Source organism: Lycium barbarum, chromosome 5 (genome assembly GCF_019175385.1).
Source record: "Lycium barbarum isolate Lr01 chromosome 5, ASM1917538v2, whole genome shotgun sequence".
In the NCBI taxonomy this organism is placed as follows: domain Eukaryota; kingdom Viridiplantae; phylum Streptophyta; class Magnoliopsida; order Solanales; family Solanaceae; genus Lycium; species Lycium barbarum.
This window is the reverse complement of record NC_083341.1, coordinates 113,531,469-113,550,472: the sequence shown is the minus strand read 5'-3', so window position 1 is coordinate 113,550,472 and position 19,004 is coordinate 113,531,469. Positions and strand designations below refer to the sequence as shown.

Here is a 19,004-nt window from a genome sequence, read left to right as displayed (position 1 = left end):
GGATAAGAACCACTCTAATACTAGTTAATTGTATTGGGTTTTCTCTCTGATGGAGGCTTCTTAACGCTCTTTGACCTCCACAAAAGCATAGCTCAAATATCTTAAACATTGGAAGAAGATTCCGTGCATTTTTTTCAGTAAATATTTGGCATGAAGGGTCACTTTTTTTTTTGTTTGTAAATATTACTATATCATTTTTCCATTAATATATCATTTTTCCCAGCTACCTTCCCGGACCAGATTTGGCTTTGTCAAACCAAGAATCGTTATGGCCATTCATACATGACACACATTCTATGCAAACTAATTTGTCAAATTAACCATTAGTCCGAAGAAGAACCAGAAGATGGAAAAAAGAAATGAAGAAAACTAGTAATGATCTTCTCCCCTAACCTTTGCCATAATTTAGATCTGAGTGTATGAGAAATCTAAAAGAAAATCAACAAAAGGCAAATATTATTTCAAAAGGTGTAGTCCACGTAGAGAGGTGCAAGAAAATGGTGATTGTAGCAACCATCCTGCCAAATCAGGATGGTGAAGAAAACTCTGCTGGAACATCCTCCTTCATAGGCCCCTGCAGGCATAGCAGTTAGGGAAGTCAATATCACAAATAAAGCTGTTTTGAATGGTCATATGCAGGAAATCGGCAACAAGATAAAAGAGTTTTCGACCTTAATCAGTAGGAAAGCTCGAAAAAAAAAAAGAAGGCCAAATACATAAATGGCCCCCTAAACTTGACGCCATTTTCCACCTAGACACTTTAACTTAAGCTTGTTCCTATTAGGCACTCCAAGTTCAAGAATCTGTACCTATTAACTCCTCAAGACTAACTCGTACAAACGATATAATGCGTGAAGTTCACATGCGTAGACATGGTAAATATAACAAATGAAAAAATGCCATGTGGCTTTTAAGAAAAATAAATAAATGAATTGTTCTCACCCCTGCCATAGTCTCATCACTATTTGTCAGAGAATTCTCAATCTTCTTGCTCTGAAACAAAATATTTTTCTTTGTACAAAAAATACGATCAAGCTACGGAAAACAGATAAAAATTGGGGGAAACCCCCTAGAAGTATTTGTTGAGACTTGAGATTAAAGGATAAACAAAGAGGACATAGCATCTCTTTTGATCTTTAACAAAAACATAAAGATGTGCCAGCATCTTTCCCTATCAACCAAAGAGCAATAGCTTATACATCCTAAGTAAATCCCATTCCCTTAGCTTTTAAAGACATGATTTTATCGTCATATAGATTTTTAAATAGAAGGACACTTGGTTATTATGTAGAAATATGATTTTAGAAATTTTGTGCTTCAAATCTGTGAACAATGGTGGGAAATGAGTGGAAGGTGAGAGGAATGGTGGTGTTGGCGAGGCAGTGATGGAGGGAGGTGAAAGAATGAAGTGAAACAGTTTGATTGAAACTCTATTTGGTGGGTTTGCCGGTGTCAGTCGCGTTTTTCAGCGAGACTCTATTTGGTAGAACTTGATGGTGCACTGGTGGTTGAAGAAAATTGGAGGTCAGATATGTATTTTAGAGTGGAAGGAAGGATGATCCAGATGGTGGTTGGAGAAGAGTCGCTGATCTTCCGGTCATCTTCTCCGGTTAATTCTGATAATAGTTGTTGATTTTCATCTCTTCTCTCTACGCAACCAACTGTGCAATATAGAAAGTTGCGATATTGACCGGAAGGTGGAGAGAGTGAGGGAGGAAGGAAAGAGAATTTTTTTTTTTTTTTTGAACTTTTCACGCTCCAAGAATAAGTGTGGTACACGCATTGTGCCACGTAAGTTGTATGTGTTTAATAGGCACAATTTGAGTATAGTTCAAGTGTCTAATAGGAACAAGCTTCAGTTGGGGTGTCAAAGTGGAAAATAATGTCAAGTTTAAGGGGCTATATATGTATTTGGCCAAAAATGAAAATAAAAAGAATCATGCAAAAATATATCAGCCGCCAGTCTCAACGAAAGTGCTTCAAGATCCAAGAAACGAGAAGAGGAAACAAATTCATATCTGGGCAATTATCCTGCTAAATAGTTTTTGTTTTTGAAAATGGTAACATTTGCTGCATAGTTTTCCCTTTGGAAGAAGAGTTGAGAACCAAAAAATGACTTTTCACGGCTCGAAATTTAACTTTGCATAGATTTCATCTGAAAATGGGAATTATCTCAAATGCAGTTCACTTAGGCAACTGTGGAACTGTGGATGTAGTAGGCAACAGAAACAAAGCTCCATACGCACACATCACAAAACTTGAAAGCAGAAGGGAAAGCAAGCACCACCAAAAGGAATTGTAACCGATGCAAGATATAGTCTTCAAGTTTGAGACTAACAATACCTACCCTTTTTATTTTTCCCTTTTCTACACTCTTATGAATGGTAAGTGAAACCTTCACTCGATACTCATTAAAAGCTTCAGAGTATTCCCTCTAAACTCGTGTGCATGTGCTATAACATACTGTTTATTTTTGGAAAGATTAAGTAGAAAACATTCTACTGAATGCATCACTTTCATTTGCTCTAACAATTTCCACAGACTAAATTTCCAAATATTTTCATGCTGTACGAATTAAACTTGTGCACAATTAGAGTGACACAAAAAGGAATAAATCAGTTAACTAGACAAAACATCAGAGTGCACAGATCTTTTCTCCCCTTTTTTTCCTTTTGCTCAGTGGTCTTGATGGGAATTAGATGACATACTCTCCTACTATTTTACCTGGTGTCTACTTTTGTTTTTGGACACCATGCTTTCTGTTGCCCACTTGCCCCTAATATTTTATAAGTATAAATGATGAACAAGATAATCTTTTCTTACTTGGATTAGCGAAGGAGAATTCAACTGTTTGCTATCGGCATTTTTTCCTACTGCTAAATGTTCTCCTAACCGGCCAAGGTAATCGGCTAGAAACTACTCATCCAACGAGTTGGCATACCTCATAGCAGTCCCCTAAAACCGGTACTAATGAATCTAGAGTTCTCAAATTTTCATGGGCCGGAGGTGTTTGTTTAAAAAATTGAAGTCTTTCGGGAAGAGGGACTGAAAATGCGATCAACTGCTTCCTTCTAATGCAGCAGGTGGAAATCACAACATGCATTCATGATCTTCAGTAAGAAAAGCTGGGAAAAATTAGGTTTCCTCCAAGAATAGAAAGCTCCTCCTCCTCTTCTTTTAGCTTGCCAAATCCTCATGACCTCGTCCCTGCCATACCTTTCACTTTCATTTCCTATCCCCTTAGGCTCTAAAGGTTTTTTTTTCTCTCAAGCACTGCTCAGCTTTTGGACCTTCAATCCGAGGGGTGAATCCAGAACAAGAGCACCGAAGACATGAGCAGTGACCGAGAACTAGAAATGGCTAATGTTCACCAGAATCATTTTAGTTAGTTTGTGGATAAATGTTTTCTCTAAGACAGAAAGATTGAACAAATAGACTAAGCACTGCTTGCATTTCACCATGTGGCCAATCCCTTCATTTAAGTGAAATGCTCACAAAATTCTAAACTCTGAAGCCAACATAGTCAATTTTGGAATAATAACACGGCAAAGACAATGGATTTTTTTACATTACTCTAAGCACTTGCATAGAAAACACTGTATCTCAACTCAAGGAACTTATCTAATTTCAACACTTATACAGGAGTACACATTTCATAATCAACGTTTCACTAGTATATGCGGTTACCTAGCTTTTCCGTTTTGTACATAGGTTAAACTTAAGTCTCTGTCTTATGAACAAACAGAGAAATTACTATTGTAAAATGGACCCTATCACAAGGCACTAGAATAGTTCAATGGTCTACATTGCACACATGTAGAACTTACTTTGCCTTATGATTTAGTGTTTGACTCCTTTTATCCCTACCTTGTGTTACATTAGATATGCACATGCTTGTTTAAATAGTGATCATAGATACCATGATAATTTCATTCACTTACAACAAATTGGAGATTGTTCGCTGACATGAGTCAATCAACCCTTGGCGAATAAACCTCACTTACAATTTTCACCCATCTTAATTAGGCAAATCTAGACCGGAAGGTGGGGCAAACTCTAACTCCTCACAGTAAGACACCCATATGCAACAATCTGCTCTAAGCAGTTGAAGCCCTATTACCAAGCCAACGTTTTCACACTGAGATAAATGTAATATTTTCTACACATCATAGCAAAACTGGTCTACTTACGAAGTGGAAAGGTTGATAGGATTTTACAACACCCTTGAACAGTTCAAGGATTACTCCAATGAGGTGGACAGTTTAGTTTTGGTTGAAGGATAAGCATGCCTATAAATGCATCAGTCCTCAACTTGGTTTCTGGCCATGGAAGATGATCAGCTAAGTTAAAATTCCATACAAAGTGGCATGTTTTACATGGTTAGTGGCCAAACAAGCTGTTTTAACACAAGATAATGTGATGAAAAGGGGTTTACAACTTTGCTTCAGGTGTTTTTTTTTTTTTTTTTTGGGGTGAAACTGAAGCTGAAACAATAAATCATCTTTTCCTTCATTGTAAAGTGATTGAACAACTTTGGCAGTTCTTCATCAATTTGAGAGGGCTTAATTGGACTATGCCAAGGAATACAGTTGAAGTTTTGGCATGCTCGAAACAGAGATGGTAATTTGTCAGGCCATAGGGAGAGATGGAAGATTGTTCCAGCTTGCATCTGGTGGACAATATGGAAGGAGAGGAATCAAAGATGCTTTAAAGATAAAAGTATCACCTTCCAGAAATTGAAGATGAATTGTCTAGCGTTTTTCTATTTTTGGTGTATTCATGAATTCCCCCAAGAGGCAGAGAATATAACTAGTATTCTAGATTGGTTAGAGGGCTATAGATGGTAGGTTTTGCTTTCTCTAACTACTACTTGTAATTACTACTGAAAGTACACCTTTGGTGTATTTTCTTTGTTGATAATAGATATGTTAATTGTTCAAAAAAAAAAAAAAAGCAACAAAAATCTACTACATTGCTAGTCTTCCCAGTACCATTCCTTACTTTAGCAACATAAAAAACAACACCTACACCTCAATCCTAAACTAGTTGGGTCAGGCTATATGAATCCTCTATATCTGTTTGCTCCATTTGAGACCGTTACATTCCAATTGTGCTACTTTTAAACTGAAACTCATCCTACAACAATCACTCCTCCTTTATCCGAACCTTAAACCAGCAATGCAAAGCTCAAATACGATGTGAATCCCACAAAGATCGAATAGCAACGTCCTAAATAATTTTAAAAATTACTTTTTACTCCCTCCGTCCCAATTTTAGTGTCTTACTTTACTTTTTGGCCTGTCCCAAAAACAATGGATCTTTCTATATACACAGTAAGTTTTCCAATTCCAACATTGTACCTAAAAAGGTTTAAGACAACAAGATTTAAAGAAGTACAACCATCTTTAATTTAAGACCACAAAACAAGATTCAAAAGTCTCACTTAAACTCCGTGCCAAGTCAACAAATTGAAACAGATGGAGTGCTTACCTGACTTTCTTGATGAGGATGGATTTGAGCTTACGAGCAAGTTCTTGAGAACGGATTTTACGTTCAAGAATCTTACGAGCCAACACCCGCTTCTCCGAGTTCTTGATATGATGTAACTGTTCACGCTTTATAAGCCTTTCCATTCCACTAGACTGCATTTTCCTCTGCATCAAAAACAAAGCTTGGTCTAAGTTATTGTTCCTCACCTTCACTCTTATTCCTCGCCATTGTTGTAGCACTGGATTTAAGGGTCGATTGAAGATGGTTGATACATGCTTCACCACTGACTTCATCATTTCTAGGGTTTCGTTTTATTGCGATTTTATGAGGTTGAAAGACGATCAACTCTTAGCTTCAATTGTAAGTTATAATTCAAATTGTAACACTCATATGTATCAGTCAGGGATGTTTATGGAAAATAAAAAGATCACAAATTAAATTAAATTAAATCGAAATTTGGTTTTGATTTTTAAATGACAAAATTAAATTTGGTTGCTTTTAAGCGAAAAAATAAAACCAAACTGACTAATATAAATACCTATTTAAAAATTATAATTGCACATACATATATGTATTTTTACATAAATATTTAAAAATTTACGGTATATATTAATCTTTTACACTCTTAATTTGTAATTTAGGTGCTTGCCTTTATAGTTGTCATGACCCGTCTAGAGGGCCGCGACGAGCGCCCGGTGCTAGCCCGCCGGGCACCCCTTGGCTTACACTTATACTTACATCTAGGTGAGCCACATAATTAAACATACATTTCTACTCATCATTCGTGCTAGTCCCATTGGACGACAATGCTTGCATATCATGGTTGGCATCTATACCACGTCAATGGGACGACAATGCTTGCATATCATGGTTGACATCTATACCACGTCAATGTACATGGGCCGACAAGGCTATCAAAATGATATACAAAATATAGGCCGACAAGGTCAGACGTCTCTAACCATATACACATGTCTACGAGCCTCTAAGAAGAGTATAACATATCACATAAGCGGGACAGGACCCCGTTATGCCCGTAATTATATATACAAAAGAATAAATACCCAAAAGCTATGGCTCTGAATGAAATGGAGCTCTGCTAGGTAGTCTCTGAGAATACCGCTATGGATCGAGCCTGTCTCCCTGTGCACCTGCGGGCATGACGCAGTGTCCACAACAAAAGGACGTCAGTACGAAGAATGTACTGAGTATGTAAAGCATGATCAATATCAATATAGAAGCATAATAAGCAACATGAGAAATAGCACAAGATGGGAGATAGTAATATCATCGTCATAGGAACTTACTTGCCGTGCATAGGATCTTTCCGTTCCGTATTTGTACTCGTATTCGTATACATACCTTTATTCACATTCATATCGTATCATATTCGTATTCATACTCGTAACCATATCATATACATAATCATATCATATACATAGCATTTATATAGCATACCCGACCATGCAGGATCGGTGTTTCATACATACTTGGCCAACCAAGGCTCAAGGTTACTCATACCTGGCCCTACCAAGGCTTTAGGGTTACATCTACCTGGCCCTACCAAGGCGTTAGGGTTACATCTACCTGGCCCTACCAAGGCGTCAGGGTTATCCGTACCATCTGCAGAGGTGTGCGCGCGTTACGCAATCATATACATACTTATTTATATATCTTACCCGGCCTCATAAGCTCGGGGTTCCATAATAGTCATACATAGACACATTTACATAATAGCTCATAAGCATCTTTACTATTTACATCATTATCATCATCGTCACCAACATCATTATACTATCATCGTCATTCATCACATTTATCTTTATCGGCTTACTCGTCATACAAGGGATTTAGTACAATCGTGGCGTATCAAGAATCATGAGCTTACTAGCTCGGGAGATCAAGTCATTTGAAGGACATCATAGTCTCATAGAAGAGTTAGGTATTTGGCCAAAGAACCATGCCTTATGAAAGAAAGGTTAGCCTTACATACCTTTTCCGTTCACTATTTTACACTTGCGCGTTCACCTCCAATGCTAGCGTTTCTACTTTCATTAAAGTCTTACTATCATTAGAATCGATAGCTAGCATATCTGACCAAAACTAGAGAAAATCGGACAGCCTCTCCTTTATTTATACGACATTCCTCCATAGCGTATATCAACTCCCAAACGTCAATAATGCATTCACAATACCATAACAATAATCATTATTCGTCCACATTATCCACATTTCTAGACTTACTTTCAATTACTCATATCCATGGCTATAACACACAACTATGCCCATTCACGTACATTGCTCATCTCATGTTCTCAACATCATTTATAACACATTTACATCACAATACATCAAGACTCATAACTCAATTCAAACTATTTCTCAAAATGGCACTATTCCACATTCATGACCCATTTTGCCATACCTCTCTACAATCCAAGTATTTCAACTCTTAAATACCTTAAACAACATAGAAACATCATAAATCTTACCTTAGATGTCGTAGGAACAAGCCTTGGTTGATAATACTCCACTTGAGAAAAACCCTAGTTTATCTCCAATGAGATTTCTTGACTTGTATGATCCTTAATGGGTTTTCTTATACTTGATTCACTTAGTTTATGTTGTTGATCACCAAATATCCTTGAATTCTTGTGGAATTTATGTAGAGAGATGTTTTAGAGAGAAGGGGTGTCATGTAGAAGTGAAATGAAATGAAATGATAAACTTGGTCCCCTTTTTAATAACCCAAAATCTGATCTGAAGTGAACAGTCGTCGAAAGTGCACAGTGGCCGTAAACCCAGTTTACTGGCCGTATTCTGGTTTACGGTCCGTCTTTCACGACCGTATTTAAGCGTAACAGAACCAGAAAGGTTTGCTGGGGGTCATGGTGGTTTACGGTCACAGTTTACGGGCCGTATTTCGATTTACGGTCCGTATTCTGAGTCGTATTTAACCATTTAGACATTTGGCAAAAATTTGAAAGACGATAGCAGTTTACGGTCCGTAAACCACTTTACGGGCCGTATTCTATTTTACGACCAGCTGGGTCGAAGTGCAAATCTGCAACTTTCGCATTTTCAAAACTCATAAGTAGTCATCCCCTTCTTAGTAAAACACTGTACACTCATACTCTTCGTTGGTCTATTCATTGTACGCTCACGGAGAAATTTCCGAGGTGTAACAATAGTAATCTATATTTTTTAATCTTTATTTACTATTTTGACTTGTGGTTTTTTTTTTTTTTTTGATAAGTCCAAGAATCTCTTTCATATTAAGAATGATTTATCGTTTGAATCCTTTAATTATTCGTTATTGTTTAATTGAATGAACTCTTTAATCATTATTTTTTTACATTAAAAAAATTCATTGTAAGAATTTTTTAAGTTCCAGGAAAATGGCTAAATTCTTGGACAATGCTTGTAATTTTAGGGAGGAAGCTACATATACAAGTGCCCCAGTGAGGAGGTGTGAGGGATTGGATATGGTGATTTGAAAAGAGGTTGAGGTAGGTCGAAGAAATATTGGAGAGAGGTGGTTAAACAAGACGTGAAGCACCTAACATACCGAGAGCATGATCCTAGGTAGGAGGATTTAGAGGTCGAGTATTAGCTTAGACGGTTAGTAAGTAGTAGAGCGTTGTCAAATTTCCTTATTAGTGATATTCTTTTTACTCTCTTACTATCTTATTCTCTGATTTTGTTGGTACCAGTAGTTTTCTTTGCTTCAGTTATCATATTACTTGTTGATAATGTTCTTTTCTCATTATTTTTCAAAATAGCTTCTTCACTCCTGTATTTCCTTTTCACACCTGATTTACTTGAGCCGGGAGTCTTTCAGGAACATCCTTTCACCTTCACAAAGTAGGGGTAAGGCTAGGCTGCGTACATGCCACCCTCCCCCATTTATGAAATTATATTGGGTATGTTGTTGTAGCTACATATATAACTTGATTACATATATAATTCATTCTTTTCTTAAAGAGTAAATGTTTGGTAGCGTTATAATGGAATGTAGTCACTTGAATAAGTACTTGGAAGTGTATTATCACATATTTTAAAATGATAAAATATCAAATTAACTGACAAAACAACAAAATCGAAATGATGAAAAATAGACTTAATTGATTTGGTTTGATTCCAATATTTGAAAAACTAACTTAATTGATTTAGTTTTTTTAAAGAAAAATTGAGCCAAATCGAACCATGAACAACCTATGTATCACTTAGGTAAAGGTGAGTGTTAGAAATTTTACCAAACACCTGCTACCTTTCATTATTTGCCTCACCTCTTTACAATAAATCTCGTAAAAGAAGTAAATTGGTAATTTGTTTGAGAAATAATAGAAAAATAGATTCTTAGCTTCCTTGGATTTTTACCTTCATAGCAATCTAGCAAAGTTCATGTCAAAAATAATTTTAATGTTTATTTCTTACATATTTTAGTCTGTACAATCAATGGATGATTACTTTATATACATTGTATATTTGTTATATACTGAAGATAAACTAATAATGGTTATTTATCGGGTGAAAATTAGAAAGTTGTCCTACTAAAAATATTAAGGTCTCAATCTTTCTTTGCAGTACCTATCATAATCCAACCTATCCAAAATAACTGAAAAACAAAAGAAATAGATGGATATGTTTTGTTTGAGAGATATGAATTCTTGACTTCTTCCTTAGCTTCACCTATTCATTTTGCCCATCCAAAAAGAGAAAATTTGAAGAGAGAGAGATGAATATTTTTGTTTGAGAAAATGAATTCTCAGACCGCTGTTATTCATGTTTTAATATTGTTACATTTGCCGAGATTCTTTCTCAAAATACTTGTTATTTTAGAAGTTCAAGATAAAATTAATTATCTTTTTTCCATTTTACTCTTAGTAGTAACTATTATTGAATACTACAAATATCTCAATTGTGCCACATGAAAAAAGTAAATATTCAACGAAGAGAGGTTATATCTTAAGACACAAATTACGGTAAAGAGTAAAACACCCCTCCTAATAATATTTTTTCAAGAGGCATGTAAATGAAAAACATGACGAGAATTGTGAGATGGGTGAGTATATCTTTTTGCTATAGAGAACATCCAGGTAACTTTGGCTTGCTACATTTTTATTGGAAAAAAAAACATATATATTTAAAGTAAGACTTATATTTATCGAAAGTTGTAGGAGATTTTTGTTTACCAAATATAGTAGGAATTTTTTTTCAAAACATATACGAAACCACACTTCAAATGTCGCTCAAGGTTTAGAATTTGGTCCACAATTTCATTTATAAAAACTGTATAAAATGGATATGAAATACGTATATAATTTTGAAAAAATTATATAAAATTCTCTTTAGGTGTTTGGAATAAATCATGCTTCATATCTCGCTCACGATTTTATGTATAAAATCTGTATATCTATATATATATATATATATAACTGTTTAAATTTTGAATAAAGTTCATGTTAGTTTCAAAAATTTAATACAACTACAATAACATTATATACAATTTTCATACAATATTTAGAAAAATTTAATACAACTACAACACTTTACAAACTTATAATACAATTTTCATACAACTTGTCATACAATTAGAATACAAGTTTAATACAAATTTGATACAATTCAACTGTAGCTTCAGACTTCAACAAACTAGGACTAAAATTCAGGTCAAAACCAACTCAAATCTTACCCAAATAGTCCCAAATGCTATTCAAACTCTCCTTGGCGTTCCTGTTCTTTTGAGATATCGCCCACTCAAAACAAAGTTCATTTGAGGCAAATTCATTTTTCGAACTTGAGCTTTGAGCTCCTTTAATGGCTGAAATTGGAGTTTCTAGAAGCTGAAGTTTGAAGAAATTCAAAGCCACACTATTGACAGACCATCAAAATTTGGATATTCCGGATTGAGATTCATTGAAATAAATCAAGTTTGTGTTAAATTGCTAGAAGAAAGAAAGAAGTAAGCACACAAGCACACCTTTTTCCCAATCTGTTATAAAATGTAAAAGCTTACCATCTTTGGTAAATAGGGTTAAGCTATATATTTATAAATATAAGGTCTTATTTAGTTGTAGGGGTGATTTTTCCTTTTTTATTCTGTGTAGGATAAAAGCCATTCGAATAGTTAATTGTATTGGGTTTGTGTTTCTTAGGTCTTGGGCTTGTTTTATTATAAGAAAATTTTACATGGTGTAGATAACATCTAAGAGGTATTTACCGAAAATTTTACATGGTGTAGATAACATCTAAGAGGTATTTACCTACCGTAACTATATTTTAAATTAATTACCTACCATAGCTATACTATATATCTAATTACCTACTGTAACTATACTATATATTTAAAGAGAATACTACACCAGAGAGAAAAATACATCGAGAACAAATTCTCGTTATTCTCCCTCATTTCTTCAAATCTGACCGTCTCCTTCTCCAAGCCTGCTTGAGTCGCTTCGGCGAAATTCAAAGTCTGTTGAGCTCCCACCACGAACAATATCATATGCTTTCCTCTTTCTTGATTTTTTCTCATCATCGTAAGGCCCACTGCCTTTGTTGGTGAAACCGTCGGAAAACTCGAGTCCCAGACCGACTTCATCACCTCCACCGCCGTCGTCATCTCTGGCCGAAATCCATGGCCAAACGACCGAAATTTCTCAGATCTGAGTATTTTATTTCTTGTTTCTCAGATTTGGCCGGATTTGACTGTATTCTTTATTTTTGAGTGTAAATAATAAATACAATATATTATTTCTCTATGTTCGTTTGTATTTCTATATTTCGAATGAGATTTTTTCGGCAAATTCCTATACTTTTTGAAACTTTTGTTGTTTGCATAAAACCGGATTGAATATAGTGTAAAAGTAGCTAAGAATTAATACAATGAGTTTAATACAGACGACTATCCCTATATTTTTTTGGATTTTTGTTATTTAAATACAACCGAATTGAATACAACAAATTGAAAATGACCAAATTGAATATAACAAAATACAACCTATGACAGGGAATTAGTAGCTAAGAGCTGTAATTAGCTAAACTATAGCTATATCTTGTTAGAAGCGTCCAGACAATAATGCTTTCAGTAAATTTCTCTGGTAATTAGGCCTTACTTTGAATTGATACTGAAGTTCAACTCTTGTTCGTGTTGCTGATTCCACCTTTTACTAAAAAATGAAAATTCCCACCCCAAAAGCATTGCTCAAGCAATAAAAATTGGCCTAAGTCCATATTTGAAAAGGAGACAAATAATTCATGTTCCACCGTTGTGATAACTCAAATGATAAGAAATGAACCTTAAATCTAACTCAACCTCAAAATCTAGCTAATGAGGTGAGAATTTCCAAGAAAAAAAAAGGCAAATAATTCACATCACACCGATGTGGGAACTCAACACAAACACCATCATCAATGGTTGAAGAAGATAAATACAATTTAGTAGTATTTTTTGGCATGAAAAGCAACTTTTTTTTTTGGGTAAATATAATTTTTTTTTCCAGCTACCTTCACTGACCAGATTTGGCATTGTCAAACCAAGAGTCATTATGGCATTCATGCATTCCCAGTACACCACAGGCATCCTTTGAAACTAATTTGTCAAATTAACCATTAGTCCGAAAAAGAACAAGAGAAAAAAACTGTAGCAAACTAGCAATGATCTTTTTCACTAAACCTTGCCAAAAGTCTACATCAAGTGCATTAAGCAATCCCCCTACCAAGTTAGGATAGTTGGTGAAGAAAACTCTATTGGAACATCCTCCTTTATAAAACCCCTGCAGGATAGCAGTTAAGGCCGTAAATATTACACATGAAAGCAGTTTTTTGTTTATTGGTAAAAGTATTGTATAAAAGAGCAGCAAACTGTTGCAAAATAGTAACATAGGAAAGCCTCATTACAAATGACACTAGTTTTGAATGGTCATACACAGGAAATTGGCAATAAGAGAAGGTGTTCGTCCTTAATCAAGAAAGCTTAACGAAAAGATAACAGAAAACAAATTGATATCCCAGGCAATTATCCTGCTATACTATCAATTATCCTGTTATACTATCTTCCCTTTGGAAGAGGAATTGAGACACGAAAAATGACTTTTCATAGCTAAATATAAAATTTTGCAATTAAATGTGTGTATATTTCATCTGCAAATGACAATCACTTCAAATGCAGTTCACTTAGGCAAGTGTGAAACTGAGGATGGAGTAGGAAACAGACACAAAGCTCCATATACAGACATCACAAAGCTTGAAAGAAGAAGAGAAAGCAAGCAACACCAAAGGGATTGCAACGGATAAAAGATTCTATCTTGAAGTTTCGAGAATAACAATGCCTACCCTTTTTGTTTTCCCCTTTTATTTCCCTACCCGTCTTATGATTGGAAGTGAAATCTTTATTCATTAAAAGCTTCACGATATTCCCTCTAAATCCTTTTGCTATAAAATGCTGTTTATTTTTAGAAAGGTTAAGCAGAAACCTTTCTGCTGAATGTATCACATTCATTTGCTTTTAACAATTTCTACAAGGACTTAATTTTCTCAATATTTTCACGCTCTACTATTAAGCTTGTGCACAATTAGACTGAGACAAATGGAAAGTTGATAACACCATCAAGAAGATGATACTTGCTGCTATTTTTTTTGGAGTAACTGGAATGAAAGGAACAAAAGATGTTTTCATGGACTATCAACTACTTATCAATCCTCAAAGTTAAGATGTTTTGAACTCTGTTACTGTCACGACCCAATTTCACTACGTCTTGCGGGCACCTACCTTTCCCCACCTCGGTAGGTGAACCCTTAACTCAACGTTCACAAATAATAGAAAATAGCGGAAGAAGTAAAATAGCAAAAGTCTCACAATTATAATATAAATAAGAAAATGCGGAAATAAGGAAAATACACCCTAGAGTCTGGTCTAATCCATACAAGAGCATCTAACTAGAGTTTACGAGTCTGGAATATCAATAATACATCAAGTCCGAATATGTCTTAGAATAGAAAATAAGACATAAATAAGGAAGAATCTTCAAAGAGGCGGACGTCTCGTGCTCACCCTGCAGACTCTAAGCAACTCTCGGAGCGACTAATAGCCATGAGAAATAGAGGTCGAACTCACCTGTAATTTGCATTTATAAAAGAATCTAGCAAGTGCAGGTCAGTACAAAACCACAATACTGGTAGGTATCATAGGCTGACTAAGTTTCCAGACAATAAGGTAAGATAAACAGGTAAATCAACAAGTATAAGTCAAATATAAGCCAGAAACCGAGTACACATCATCACCTTGGGTATAACATCTAAACCCAAGTGTGCCAAGTCTCAATATATCCAATCTAAATCCAAATAACACAAATAAATCATCAGATCATCACAATCAAGCCATATATGCAATGTAATGCAATAATGCATGAAATGTGAATGCAATGCAATGTTGTGTACACAGGTACTCCGGACAGAAGTATCGACGTCTCGGTAGCACAACCCATGGGGGACCTATGGAGTCCATGTACCTCACGGTCTGACAATGACCTGGATACCGCTACCTCACGCTTCTGGCACAAACCTCAGGAGTCGCTACCACACAACCACGATTCCGGGACAACCATCGGATATCGGTCCTCATGTCACTCTCACCCAACTGAGTGCAACTCATCACAGTGTTTCGTCAAGTGTCATCAATGTATCAACTGTATATCATGAAGGATGAGAATACATGCAATGTATGAGTTCAATGTCAATAATCAGATTAATATCACAAGTACCAAGCAAGGGTACACCAATAATATCATGAAAGGTTAAATAAGCCATATAGAATACTATCCTCGTATCAAACATCAACAAGTAAGATACTACAATATCATGAAAAGGCTACACAAGCCATATAGAACACTATCCGCGTATCAAACATCAACAAGTAAGGTACCACAATGTCATGAGCAAGATATGTCAATAGTCTCCAATATCTACTATCACCACGTGGCATCTATCCAACAACAATAGAACAAACCAAGTCGTAACATAATGGGGTGGCTATCCCCAGTCACCTAACAGAGCCCAACCTAAGACAATATCCTACCCAACATCATACCCGAAGGTTTACATGTTTTCTCCTACAATATCGTCTAAATATATGCTTCGCTAAACGAAGTCTCACTATAGGGTAAACCATAACCTACCTGGAAGGCCGAACAACAATAGCACCAGCCATCACTCTTTAGCCTTTCCTTTCCTTTCCTTTGAGCCTCGAGAGAAAAAAAGTCTAAGCATATTAGAATCATGGAATTAGAATTCCCAAATCCCTAACCTATGGAATAGGGTTTATGAACTAGAAGGGTGGAATCAGGGATCTAAAGGTCTCAACATGAAATTAAACCTCTAGGTGATCAATTCCTATCATTAGCAAGCTAGAATAATCAACAATTCACTCTATTTTAGATTCTCGGCAAAACCCCCAAATTTGGGTGTAAACCATAACCTTAAATTCACCATTTAAGCCTTGGAAAAAGGAAGATTCAAGTTACAATAGCTAATACCCACCAATATCAGGTTAACCCATGCTAATTCCCCAAATAGACAAGGTTTTATCATCATAAGATCATTAGAGAAGAAACCCATAAAACCCCCTTTTATGGTCTTACCATTTAAGAGAAATCTAGGTATGGATTATTGATTAGGAAAAGCTAATGAATGATTTATAGATAAGATTGTTACCTTAGAGAAGAAATTAGTGAAAACCCTCCCAAAATCGCCTCCTTAAGCCTCAACAACGAGTATAGGAAATGACTTAATATCTAAGGGTTTTAACAGATTAAAAGGCCTCTGACTCAGCTAATACTGCTTCTAGCGCATCAGGACCGCTGCAGCGGTCCCGCCTCTGTGACCAATCAGACCACCACGGCAGTCCACTCACAATACCCTTAGCCGCTTCAGCGCTAGGCAACAATTATAGCGGTGCCGCTATAGTGGGCACTAGAACCAGATTCCTTAAAATAACACAATCTCAATCCCGAAATCCCGACTAATACTTAAGGCCATCTGCTCACAAATCACAAACACAGACACACATAAAAACACGCTACGAACACATTCGTGGCCTCGAAATTCCCACGGAGGTCTCACTGACCGAGTCAACCCTTGATATCTAAATTTCAACTTCCCAACTCAAATCCTAAAATGCACCCGAGTGCATTGGGAGCCCAACTAGATATGCACACGTCCTAAGTGACCATTCGGACCTTTTAGAATCGACGGATTTTCAAAAAAGGTCCGTTTACCCAAAAGTCAACTTTCAACCATTTTCCCTTTTAAGCCAAATTCCCCCAAAACTTATCCAAATCAACTCTGATGACCTCGGGAAGCGTCCTAACGGTCCCCGCAGGTCAAATATGAGCTAATAAATCTCGAAAAAGGGTCGAAAATGACCAAACGGGTCGTTACATTAGATACTAATTAAATAATCGCTCGTTCTCGAGCTACAAGGAAGTGAATAGGGAAGGGCACCTGAGCCCGCCACAATTGGTGATATTTCAACACATAACGAGCTTCTCCTACTAGGAAAGATTCCCATCAAACCAAAACTGAATCCCAACGAATGATATAGGTACCATCAGAATGGCACTCCTTCAACATAGAAACAACGAAAATCGGATGAACTCCCGATAGGTGTCACGACCCAGCTGGGGGTCGCGACGGGTACCCGGGACTAACCACCGAGCACCGCTCGTGCTATCATTTCCTTAACCCATTTAACAATCACTCATCGATTCCTTGTTAACTTTTAAAAGGATCTGGTTTTCATTACAAAATATAATGCTCTAACATAAGAACATATTTCAATATACTCGTACACATACATACTATCCACGTCATGGAACCACATAACCCACATCAAGTATCTACGAGCCTCTATTGGATGACATATACCAATATACACAAAAGGATCAACCGAATAGCACCTCCGGAATAGTGGAGTGCTCATGTAAATCTGTAGATGGCTCCTACGGATCTGCAGCGTCTCCCTGTCTACCTGTGGGCATGAGCAAAGCATCCAAAAAGAAAAGGATGTCAGTACGAACATTGTACTGAGTATGTAAGGCATACATCAAGAAATAAAGGAGAGAATAAGAAGATAAAGTAAGTGCAAGAATATAACCAGTAACTGCTTGCCTCTTAAGGCGGATCCATGCATGCATACTCATAAAACATCGTATCATATATTGCTGCGGAACATGCAGCCCGATCCATATATCATTATATATCAATATAATGCCGTGGAACGTACGACCCGATCCATCACCCATATATTCTGCGTCCGGGATGAGATCATAATATGCCAGGTGGCTATGTGTCTATAGCGCCTCACCTTTACCCATATCCCCTGAATACATATACATATCATATACTTATATAATATACATAGCATGCATGAGAGCCCAAGAAAAAGCTATGGCTCTATCGGAGTGACGTAAGGTCGGTAACCTCCGACTATATTATGGATTAATCATGATCGTCATGTCTTACCTTGAAGGGACAATTATTATAAGGTGGGACTATCAATGAAGAATACAAATATGAATAATAACATCAAGAGGAAACATAAGATAGGGTCATAATCTTATAAGAAGTCAATCCATATGTTTTTGGAATCTTAGAGAAAATGTAGTCATCATTCATGAATAAAATCGAGAAGTCAATAGATGGCTCAACATTCTCATGTCGTCTTTGAAATCGTAACATTGGAACCTTTAAACATAAAATCGTTCTCATCATAACATGCTCATCATATATGCTCATCGTAATATGCTCATCATAGTATATACATGAAGACTCTAGAACAACTACACTTTATCGAGGTGATAGAAGGTCGTGAACCCTCGATTCCATTATGAAATTTTTTAACCATTCTGCCTCACCTCGAAGGGATTAATGTATGAGGTGAGTATAAGCAAGGAATGACATCATATCACTACTAAACTCATAACATTACTCTTATCTCGTATAATTATTCATGATCTTAGACTCTTAGCCTTTAGGAATGTAGGAGAATCATGAGGATGAAAGAAGAATCATGTCCTAGGATTCATGCCATGGAAGAAAAGGACTAGCCTCACATACCTTGAATGTTTACCATTCTTATCGCTTGCTCGCTTCCCTTATGATGCACTCGTATATACCTTCAAGAGAGTTCATGCCGTCGTTAGTTAAGCAATTATAAAAACGGGCTTCTATTTCTAGGGAAAATTGGGCAGCATCTCCTTTGTTTCTACTACGTTTCTCATATTCTATTTCAGCTCCCAAACATTCACAACAATAATCACAATATAGAAACAAACAATCATCGCTTATATACATTTAGCAAAATCCACCAATTTCCTCCAATTTCTCCACATTTAGTGGTTTTAGCCTATCATCACATCTCCTCATACATCACACTTATCCCATGGTCTAAACATTACTTATAATGTATTCATGATCACAACATATCAACATTCATGATTTCCATCCAACTACCATTC

General features: G+C 36.2%; 1 protein-coding gene across 1 annotated transcript; it reads right to left on the bottom strand.

Moving 5' to 3' along the window:
• Positions 1–292: 292 nt before the first annotated feature.
• Positions 293–5,881, bottom strand: LOC132641168 (uncharacterized). The gene is made up of 2 exons (XM_060358062.1): positions 5,491–5,881; positions 293–574 (listed from the first exon to the last, which is right to left on the bottom strand). The coding sequence occupies exons 1-2, from the start codon at positions 5,784–5,786 to the stop codon at positions 565–567; spliced, it is 306 nt and encodes a 101-aa protein (XP_060214045.1). The 5' UTR covers positions 5,787–5,881; the 3' UTR covers positions 293–564.
• Between the last annotated feature and the right edge of the window lie 13,123 nt (positions 5,882–19,004).

What these genes read in the sequence shown, in the direction of transcription:
- LOC132641168 (XM_060358062.1), bottom strand. Translation starts at nt 5,786, where the DNA reads ATGATGAAGTCAGTGGTGAAGCATGTATCAACCATCTTCAATCGACCC.